The following is a 10,165-nucleotide window of genomic DNA, read 5'->3' as shown; positions in this document are numbered from 1 at the left end:
GTCCCCAGGCCTGGCACAGCCCAGGCCCAGCACGCCATGTGTGAGGAAGGGCCCTGCGTCTTCCAACGGAGCTAGGAGAGGGGTGCCGGCTGAGGTGGGCTGAGGGGCCCGAAGAGGAACGGGAAGGGGAGGGGCTGGGGACTCAAGGCTGGGGCTGCCACGCCATGTGAATCATCCCTGTTGGAATCAAAGAAAAAGGAGTAAAACTGAATGTCCTTGGAAATTCCTTTAGTGCTCGGCTGTCCATGAAAACAGGATAAAGTGGCTTCCTCTGCCTGTACTCCAGCCAGGCAGGGTGGAAGCGCTGAGCTCAGGGTGGGAAGGCCTTGAGTCAGGACGAGGGTGGGGCCGGGCTCTGAGCTGGGGAAGGAGCTCCAGCTTTGCTACTTGAGGGCGTCCAGGTGGGTGCAGACCTGGGAGAAGACACTGTCCACGGAGCCTTCGGCATTGACCTGTGGGGAGATGGGCCGTGAGGGCAAGATGCCGGGGAAGGCTGGGTGGGCCCCACCGAGGCAGAGGGCTGACCTCTCCCGGAAGCCAGGCCAGGCTCCCCGAGCCCAGCCACAGTGGGCAGCAGCCCTTCATCCAACCAGTGGGGAAACCAAGGCCCAGACAGGAGGGCTGGCCCAAGGTCACATCAATTTGAGGCCAAGCCAGGCAAAGACCCAGGTGGCCTAGGGCCCCCTCGGGCCCGCACCTTGCGGATGATGCCACGTTTCTCGTAGAAGGCGATCACGGGCTCTGTGGCCTTGTAGTAGGTCTCCAGGCGCTTCCTGATGGTCTCTTCATTGTCGTCCACACGTCCGCTGGTCTCTCCACGCTTCAGGAGCCGCTTGGTCATGGTCTCAGGGCCTGCGTCCACGTACAGCAGCAGCGTGGGATGTCCGATCTGCAGGCAGGGCACTATTTACAGGGGCTTCATTCCTGCCCCCTGGGGCCATCTCCTCCCCATCTTCCCACTTCTGAGGCCCCACTGAGACCCACTCAGACCTTCAAGCCCTTCCCGCAAGGCAGCCTGAGGGACCTTCCTTAAACCAATCTGCCCTGCCCCTCCCCTGCTCAAACCTCTTCCATGGCTCCCCAGTGCCCTCAGGAGAAAGTCCTAACTCCTTACCTGACCTACCCTTCCCACCCTCCTCATCTCGTGCTTCTCAGTCCTTTGCTCTCCTGGCTTCAGCCACACGGACTGTCTGTGGTCTGGGCTCTCACCCACCTCCTCCCTTGCCAGGCCTTTGCTCATGCCAGGAACCTTGGCCAGGAACCCTTTCCCTCAATACCAAGTGCTTGCCTTCAGATTTGAGCTAAAATCTCATTCCTCTAGGACAGTCTTTGCAGATGCCCACCCCCCCACCATCCCAGCTCTCTGGGACATGCTCTTCCAGTCCCCCTTTACTTCTACCTCGAGCTTGTCTCACGAGGGCCTCTGGTTATTTACTTAAGGTCCCTCTCCCAGCCAGGCCTGGAGCCCCCGAGGGCAGGTAGGTGCGTCTTATACCTGCAAGGCTGGATATGAACTTGACAAAGGAATAAGGGGGGCTGAGTGAAGGGGGCCTGCTGAGCTCTGGGGGTTCTGAGCAATGTCACTGTCATTGCAATAAGCATTTCATCCGCGGGGAAGATCTGCAAGGGCCAGAAGGCCGACCAGTCCTCCTTCGGTGAGGCCCAGGCGCCCCCTGGTGTCCAAAGCCAAGAAGACCAGGTGCCCAGCCCACACAGTAGCACTTACAACAGCCCCAGCAGGGACGGGTTAACTTTCATTAACCACATTTTCTAGATGTGACCCTGAGGGCCTGAGGCGACATCATGCATCTGGTACATCAGGATGTGCCTCAGGGCTGCCTGACATCTGACCTCAGGGTCCATAGCCTCCTAGTCTGAAGGAAACCCAGCCAATCCCCATTGCACAGATAGGGAAACTGAGGCCCAGACCAGGACAGACACTCTCTTGAGGTCTTGCAGCCATTTCGAGGTCAAGGAGTATAATATCCTCCCTCTGGATGAGGCTCAAAGCTATGGAAGCCCAAAGATGGCCCAGCCTCACAGAGACAGGCAATGGGGATGGAGGTCCTGCCCCAGCCCCCTAAGATGCCCGGTCCTCCCCGCAGGCATTCCTGCTGCCGAGAAGCCTTCCCTGAGCCCGAACCCACGCTTAGAGGTCAGCAGACCTCTCCCTCCTCCTAGGCACTTGCAGTTTCATCTGTTTCCCCCATATGGCCTGTGACATCAGAGGTACTGGTGTATGTGTGTGCATCTGTGTGTGCACATATGTGTGCATCTCTGTGCGTCCCTGTATCTGGATGTACTGCATCCGTGCACACACGTTGCATGAGTCTGCGTGTGTGTACATTACATGCCTGTGTACATGTGTGCATATGCCTCTGGCCTTGTGCATGTGTAAGTGTCTGTACCTGTGTGCACATGTACGTGTGCTTGTATGCCTGTGGGCACATATGCCTGCACATGTGTGTGTTTGAGTGAGGTGCTCCCCCACTGTGGAAAGTCTTCCTGAGGGACACCCATGCCAGGCAGCCCAGAGTCCTCATCCTCAAGGCTCACTCTTTCCAGCCAGACGCCCCATGGCACCTGGAAGGAGACTAGACGCCCCTCTGTGGCATTCGAGGCCTCAGTCCGGCCTGAACGTCCCCACCCACATCACTGCCGGTTGCCCTGCCCCACAGATTCTGTTCTCCCCACATCAGTGTGACCCTTCCAGCCCTATCCATGCTGTTCCCTGCCCCTCTGATCGTGTGTTTATGGGGTGCCAAGCCCCACTTTTGAAGGATGCATTCTTTCTAATCCCCACGCAGCCCCTCAAGGCAGCTGCGAACTGTCTGTCCCTATTTTGCAGTTGGGGGCACCGAGGTTCAGAGAGGCAGACTGACGGGCCCAAGGCCTCAAGCAGCTGAGCTGGAACCTGCAGCCAGGTCTGTGAATTCCCCAGCCTGGTGCCCTCTCTCCTTCCATTCATTTTCTTCTAGACTTCTAGAAAGACTTTCAGAAAGTCTCCCTGGTCTCCCTCCTTGCCCACCCTCCCACCCGCCCACAGTCAGTCTATCTCTCCCTCTGCTCAGGGCTGCCCATCACAGCAGCCTTTGCCGGCTCATCCCATGTCACAGCTCCATGAGGCTGCACTTACCCTCCGCTCAAACTCTTCCCCCTGCTTCACCTCCCGGGGGTAGCCGTCGATCAGGAAGCCTTTGGAAGTATCTGCCTTGGCCACCATGGCATCTCGGAGCATGTCCAACACTGTTTCCTGGAGGCGTGGCAAAAGAAGGCGGAGTCATGACCCCCTATTCTCCACCCCCTCCTCAGGGCTCTGCATGTTGCCCCACAGCTGGAAATGCCCTCTGGCCTAACACAGATTTCCCAAACAAGCCTCCCTCTCCAGGAAGCCTTCTGTGAACTGTGACGACTTGATGGATTGATTGAATCATTCATTCATTCATTCATTCATTCATTTCTTCATTCACTCAATAATATGACTGAGCCCCTCCTCCCAGCCTTCTGTCTGGGCCCTGAGGACACAGCTGTGAACAAAGCAAACCTTCCCTGCCCTCCGCAAACTCACAGTCTGCTGTGGGGACAGACATTTACACAGTTGATTTATAGTTTCCAAGCATGACATGGGTTATACGGGCAAAGAAGGGAGGCTACTGGAGTATAAAGTTGGCGGGAGGGGGTGGTCTTAGCCTGAGTCTGCGGAGTCAGCAAGGTATGAAAGATGAGGAGGAAAGAACATTCCAGGCAGGAAGGAGTGTGATCAGTGTGAGGGGACAGAAAGGCCAGGGTGGTGGGAGTCTGGAGGGGTTGGCAGGGCAGGTCCTGGAGGCTCTTGGGAGCTTCTGGAAGGAACTTTCTGCCAAGGGCAGTGGGGACCCTCAGGAGGGTTCAGAAACAGGGAAGGTCATGGTCCGCTTTGCTGGTGTGTCATGGGCTTTGCTGGCTGGTGTCCACTCGGGGCCTCCCTCACCCCCCACCCCTCACCCTGCCGGGGCCCACTCACCAGTGGCACCAACTGCCCCTTCTCCATGATTTCCGACAGCATCTTTCCCCTGGCCGAGCCTGAGCTGACCTCAGCCCGCAGGAGGTCCCCGGTGGAGAGGTGGGTGTAGCCGTACTTCTGGACAATCTTCTCACACTGGGTGCCCTTCCCCGAGCCAGGCCCGCCTGCAAGCGCCCGCCCATTCAGAAGCCCCGAGAAATGGGACAGGGTCTGCCCAGGTCACCCAGTGAATTGGGGGCAGAGCCTAGGGTGCAGCCCCAGGCCCAGGCTCCCACCAGGGCCTGCACAGCCCCTCCCTGCCTGCTGCTTCACCCGCCTGCCTCGGACTCACCCACCACAAAGATGATCTTGGTTTTCTTCAGCTTCTCTGTGGGGGAGAAAAGGGGAGCAAAGCTCAGTGAGTCACCAGACAAAGAACCAGAGGTACCTCTGGGATCCCAGGCCTGTGCTGGGCCCCAGGCAGTTGCACACACACAGCTCATGGTCCTGTCAGAGAGGCCGATGAGTCAGCCCAGAGTGAGGGATAATGGGGCGAGGAAAACTCAGAGACTAGGACAGGTCAGGGAGAAGAGGGTGCTCCAGGCAGAGAGGCAGAGGCCTGAAGGCTATGGGCTCAGCACGCGCTGTGAGGGTGACCCTCAGGGGCTCGGACGCCAACCCTCACGGCCCCTCCCTGTGGGCAGCTGGACCGAGACGCCTGGTCACCTCGGGCGTTAGCGTCTTCCATGCTGCGGGAGTCTGGTGCCGAGCAGCAGGCCCTCACGGTCCTGCTCCGCCGTGTCCCCTGCCCTTCCCCTCCCAGGCCCTGGGCCAGCCTGCCGCCTGCCTTCCCTGGGCGGTACCAGTGTGGAGTTGGCAACCACAACATACGTTGCCCTGGAGACGGTTGCCGGGGAAGAGGGCTCTGGTGGGCGCGTGGAACCCTTGCCCGGAGAGGGAGGGAGCTTACGTTTCAACCTCTATCTCAGAACTCAGCAAGACCGTAGCCCCACCAGAGAGGGGGGAACCTAGGCCTAGAGGCAGGGGCCCGCTCCAGGGATGCCAAAACTAGGGCTGGGGCCGGGGCCTCTTCCCAGGCTGCCAGGCCTTCCCCGCTTCTCAGGGAAGTAGGAGCTCGCTGTGTGCACTTAGGAAAGAAGTCCCTGCCCCAGCGGGGAGGTGAGCTTGGCAGTTCCCCGGGGTCCTCCCAGCCACGGGGCTGGAGGTCTAGAGGAGCTGCCGAAGAACGACTTCTCTGGGTTCCCATCGTCTGCTGCCGTGTGATGGGCACAAGCCTGGGCGTGGGGGGAGGCCACAGCCCAGTGGCAGTGGATGTTCAGAGGCCCAGGGGTGGAAGGATGACCACCGGCCTCAGGCCGCAGCAGCAGCCAGGACAGCTGGGTTCCTTTAAGAGCCACCCAGGCCGAGGCCCAGCGCCAGGGAGGGATGGGTGGTGCTGCCAGGAGGCGGGCCAGCCGGGCTCTTGGCCCACGTCTCCCTCCAGGTTCCAGCCTGTAGGAGCCAGGGGGGCCCAAGACATCCTCAAGACCCACCCCCGCTGGTCCGGGAGAGGGGCAGGAATGTGCCATTGTTTGCCTTGGCATTTGCACCCTTGGGGCCTCTCCACAGGGCGGGCCTTCCCTCACCAGTGCCGCCCCCTCTCCAGAAAGAGCCAGAGATTCAGCTCTATAAATACCAGTGTAGGAGGTGAGCTGTGCGGCCCTTAGGAGCCTCAAGGAGGCCTCTTCCCTTCTAAAAGTAATCCTGGAGCTGGTATATCCCATGAGAGGCCTGAGGAGGATGCTGGAGGCCCCCAGATAGGCCCCTTCTAGCAGCCCCAGAGCCACGTCCAAACCCTCCCCGAATGTCTCCCGAAAGCACACCCCCTAAACAGATGGGCACACTGAGGCCCAGGCTGTGAGCAGGAAAAGAGAGGAGCTTCCGTACCTTCCATCCTGCCGAGGTCTGGGGAGCCGAGTCAGCACTCTGCAAGACAAGGGCTCAGGTGGGGGTGGTGAGGGGGATTCTCCTGCCTCTGCTCCTGCCCAGCCACATGCTGTGCTAGGCCCTGACCGTCCTCTGAGGGTGGAGGGGCTGTTGGGGGCAGGGAAGGCCCAGGAGGCTGGGAGGACTTCACAAAGTCCCCTTTCCTCTGGGTGCCTCCGCTGTCCTGTCCCTGCCTCCTCCCTCTGGAGCCAGACAGCCGGGGCAGCACCGAGGGGCATAAACAGCCACACCAGCAGCCGCTGAGCTGCTCCCCTTGCAATTCCTGGAAAACAGGCCCTGGGTCCTGCATCTGCCCGACAACTTGACAACACTCCCCAGGGCCGGGAGGAAGGCCCGGAGGCAGGCAGGTGGGAGGGGAGCTGCACGTGTCCTCATCTGGGATGAGGTTTGGACCAGAATGCTCAAAGGGACACAGAGGCCCAGGGTGGGAGAGAAATATGTGGGGCTGCTCACGTGACCACAGCCTGTACGGTCCTCAACTGAGGGGGTCCCCAGGCTCTCACCCTTGCACAGGCCCAACTTCCACCCCTGACGTGGCCCCTGCCCACACCTTCCCTCAGTGTGTAAATCAAGCCCAATGCCTCCTGGGACCCCCCGCTCTGCATCCACAGCCCCAGGGGTCTCCCTCCACCTTCCCTTCCCATCAGTGTCTTCAGAGTTACTGCAACACATCTTTGGCCCCCACTTCTTTACTCCCCACCCACCAGCCCTCCCCAAGGCCACCAGCAAACATCAGAGACACTCTTGCCTTGGTCTTTGACCCTCAACCCTTGGCCAGCATTCCTCCTGCTGGGGACATCCCCACCCGGGGCCCCTACTCCACCCTCTCACTTTTGGCGTCAGGTTCCCAGGACCCCCATCCTTGCTCAGCCAGCCCAGGCCTCCTCTCCCAGCCCCAAACATCTACAGCCCCTGGACAGGCCCAGAGACCCCGCAGACCCCGAGCCTCCAAACAGTCCCTCCCGTGTCCCCAGCATTGTGCCCTATCACCCAGCCAGAGGCTGCCGTCAGAGTGAAGGCCCTTCTACCCGCTCACGTCCACCCCACACACGCAAGTCCCAGCCCTCCGCTCGGAACTTCCCTCCAGTCTGTGTCCTCACCGCCACTGCCGTGTTCCAATCAGGGGACCTGGCCACTGCTCCAGCCTCCCGTGGGCCTCCTTACCTCCATATCCCACCAGGCAATCTGCAGGGTTTTCTCTGACAAGCATCAAACCACGTCTTTACCTGCTTAAAACCCTTCCATGTATGGCCCCTTCAGTCCCCAAAATAAACCTTAACGTAGCTGACCGGGCCCAGCGAGCTGGCCCCCAGCACCTTCTGCAGCCTTATCAGCCACTTCTTGAACTGCTTCGATCTCCCTCACCCACCACGACCGTGTCCCACTCCAGGGTCCGGCTAATGTTGCACCCAACACCTGGATGCCCTTCCCTAAGGTGCTACTGTTTAGGACTCCGTTCAGGTGTCACCTCCTTCAGGAAGCCTTCCTGGACTCTGCTCTCCACTCCCACACTGGCAGGTGACCGTCGCCCAGCATCACACACACCACACTGTACTGGCCCTCTCTGTTGTATACTGCAGGCCTGTGTCCACCACACTGGGCCCCGGCTGAGCATAGCGCCGGGAGCCTCACTCCATCCTCACAGTCACCTTGTGAGGGAAGTGAGGCTTGGAGAGGAGGAGAGACTTGCTCCAGGGCCTGGCTGGGGTCACACTTGGGGCTACGTTTTCTGCTGCCCTGGGCCTGGCACCCACTAGGTCCTTTAGCAGCTTTGCTGACCGTCCTGCTGCTCATGGGGTATGAGTTATAACCTCTTTCCTGCTGAGTGTGCTTAGGAAGAGTAAGGGCTGCCAGTGCCCCTCTGTGGCTGGTGGGGGAGGGAGAGGGCTCCCAGGCCAGGGACAGCCTGCAGCGACACCCTGAGGAGTGTTCCCGACCCCACCCTGCCCTGCCCCCTCCTGGTAACCTAAGCCCCTCTGTCTTGCTGGCACCTGCCACTTCTTGGTCCAAAATAACTTGGGTTGTGAAGAGTCCTCACAGAAGCCAGGGGTCCAGGACAGAGTTGGGTTACGGGCTCCGCACTCAGGCCTTATAAGGTCCCCAATTCAGGGCCACGGAAACTCCTAATATGACTGGGTGGTCTGCTGAGGGGCCTGGGGAGCTGAGGCCCAATGGGACAGAGACTTCATCTCAATCACAAGGTGAGGCCAGGGCAAGACCCAGGTCTCCCAGCTTCTGACCATGAGCGGCATTTCCAGTGGTTGGCAACTGGCTAGGGTTCAAATCCCAACTCTATCACTCAGCTGTGTGACCTTGGGCAGCTGGTGTACCCTCTCTGGGCTTGTACCCTCTCTGGGCTTGTATCCCCAGGCCCAGTCCTGCTGCTGCTGGAGGTAGGTAACTGAGCAGCACTCAGGAAAGGCCCCATGGGCTGTCCCAGGGCTCCCACAGGGCCCCTGCTTTTCAGGAGGCTGGGGCAGGAGGCCAAACATCCAGGGGGATTCCCGTCCCCCCAGCACTCAAAATGACGTGAGGGGATAGCTCCTCCCATCACCTAGGCTGCCCCTGCCCAGGTCCTCGGGGCAGGCAGTCCAGCCAAGTTCCCCCTCCCCAATCCCCAGCTGGGACGTGCCAAGGGCAGGGACCTGGAGCCCCAAGAGTGCCGGCAGGACAAAGGGGTGACTGTCGCGGAGGCTGGGAGGGAGAGCAACACACACACACACACACACACACACACACACATCCACAATGGCACACACAGTGTGGCACAAATACCCAGAGCAGAGCCTGGGGAATACAGGCAAGCGGATGCACACAGATCACAACCATGGATACAAACACACAGCCACACAAACCCCGAGGATACCCTGACACACACACACACACACACCCCGGGTGTGTGCGGCTTCCCCACTCCCCGCAGGGGCACCTCCCACACGTGCACAGGCACACACACGGGCACACACTGACCTGAGGGAGGGGTGCGGGTGGGCACCGGGGACAGTGCGTGCCCTGCCCGTCCTCGCCAGCCGCCCGCCTGCAAAGGCGACTATTTATAAGGCTGTCAGCAGCGCATGGCATGCCGGGAGCCAGCGCTCCTTGATGGCAGGGAGGGAGGGACAGAGGGAGGGAGAGCGGACCAGGAAGGAAGCGGGCACTGGACCAGAGTGGAGCCCTGATGGGAAGCCAGGCAGGCGCCCTCGCCGTGCACCTGCAGGTGGCTGTGCCTGCACACGCATAGGGTACTTTACAGCTTCCCCAGGGTTTTGCATTCCTTCGTTACCCCCACTGTGCCCGCATCGCTCCAGGGGGAAGGGACCAGGCTTCCTGTATGACAGCTGGGGAAACATGCCCAGAGAGGAGAGGCTCTTTGCACAAAATCCCACAGCAAATCGGTGGCAGAGAGAGGCCAGAACCAGGGATGGAGGGCACCGAGGCATGGATTCTGGGGGCTTTGCTGGCTGGACAAAGTCCCCCAGCACCTCCTCGGACCCTGCCCAGAGGCCCCTGGGCCAAGACCCACCTGGAACTCCTCCTCCTCTGTTGGAAGGGATCCAAGAGCTCCTCTGGGACAGTAACTTCCCAGGGCTCCAAAGACCACCCACATACCCATCTCCGAGGCGGTGGCTGTGTGGATTATAAAAAAACCCCAGCCCTGATCCCATGCAGCTGCCAGGCAGCTCCCAATGAGGCTGTGTGAGGATGTGGGTCATTCAGAATGCTGAGGGCACCCAGATGGGGGACTGACAATCCTGATAAAAAAAGAACAGCTCATGGGCTTCCCTGGTGGCGCAGTGGTTGGGAGTCCGCCTGCCGATGCAGGGGACACGGGTTCGTGCCCCTATCCCGGAAGATCCCACATGCCGCGGAGCGGCTGGGCCCGCGAGCCATGGCCGCGGAGCCTGCGTGTCCGGAGCCTGTGCTCCGCAACGGGAGAGGCCACAGCAGTGAGAGGCCCGCGTACAGCAAAAAAAAAAAAAAAAGAACAGCTCCCATTAATGAGACTCAGTGGGCACCAGGTGCCAGGCAGAGCACTGGCCTCAGACCATGTCTGTCAATCCTTAAACACAGAGAAGGAAAGAGAGGGTCACAGGTGTAAAAGAGCTTGCCTGGGGTTCCCAGGTAGAGGGTGATGTGTTTACCCAGCATTTTGCATGAGACCGGGACACAGCAATA

The 10,165-nt window shown here is 60.1% G+C and overlaps 1 protein-coding gene across 2 annotated transcripts; it reads right to left on the bottom strand.

The window, feature by feature from the left end:
- Positions 1-213: 213 nt before the first annotated feature.
- On the bottom strand, positions 214-9,068 carry AK1 (adenylate kinase 1). Of its 2 annotated transcripts, XM_060101964.1 has the most exons (7): positions 8,960-9,068; positions 5,930-5,968; positions 4,335-4,370; positions 4,004-4,167; positions 3,137-3,253; positions 698-889; positions 214-452 (listed from the first exon to the last, which is right to left on the bottom strand). In XM_060101964.1, the coding sequence occupies exons 2-7, from the start codon at positions 5,934-5,936 to the stop codon at positions 384-386; spliced, it is 585 nt and encodes a 194-aa protein (XP_059957947.1). In that variant the 5' UTR covers positions 5,937-5,968; positions 8,960-9,068; the 3' UTR covers positions 214-383. The 2 variants fall into 2 exon arrangements, with proteins under 2 accessions (XP_059957947.1, XP_059957945.1); XM_060101962.1 differs by lacking the exons at positions 5,930-5,968; positions 8,960-9,068 and adding an exon at positions 4,709-4,886.
- Between the last annotated feature and the right edge of the window lie 1,097 nt (positions 9,069-10,165).

This window comes from Mesoplodon densirostris, chromosome 6 (genome assembly GCF_025265405.1).
Source record: "Mesoplodon densirostris isolate mMesDen1 chromosome 6, mMesDen1 primary haplotype, whole genome shotgun sequence".
Taxonomy (NCBI): Eukaryota; Metazoa; Chordata; class Mammalia; order Artiodactyla; family Ziphiidae; genus Mesoplodon; species Mesoplodon densirostris.
The sequence above is the reverse complement of the archived record's forward strand: the minus strand, read 5'-3'. Positions and strand labels throughout refer to the sequence as shown.

Bases quoted from the DNA above. Each gene is read 5' to 3' on its own strand.
- AK1 (XM_060101962.1), bottom strand. From the start codon at position 4,871: ATGTTGTGGTTGCCAACTCCACACTGGTACCGCCCAGGGAAGGCAGGC. The intron at 4,371-4,708 runs GTGACCAGGCGT...TCTCCCCCACAG, and splicing joins GGAAGACGCTAACGCCCGAG to AGAAGCTGAAGAAAACCAAG. The intron at 4,168-4,334 runs GTGAGTCCGAGG...GGGCGCTTGCAG, and splicing joins CAAGATCATCTTTGTGGTGG to GCGGGCCTGGCTCGGGGAAG.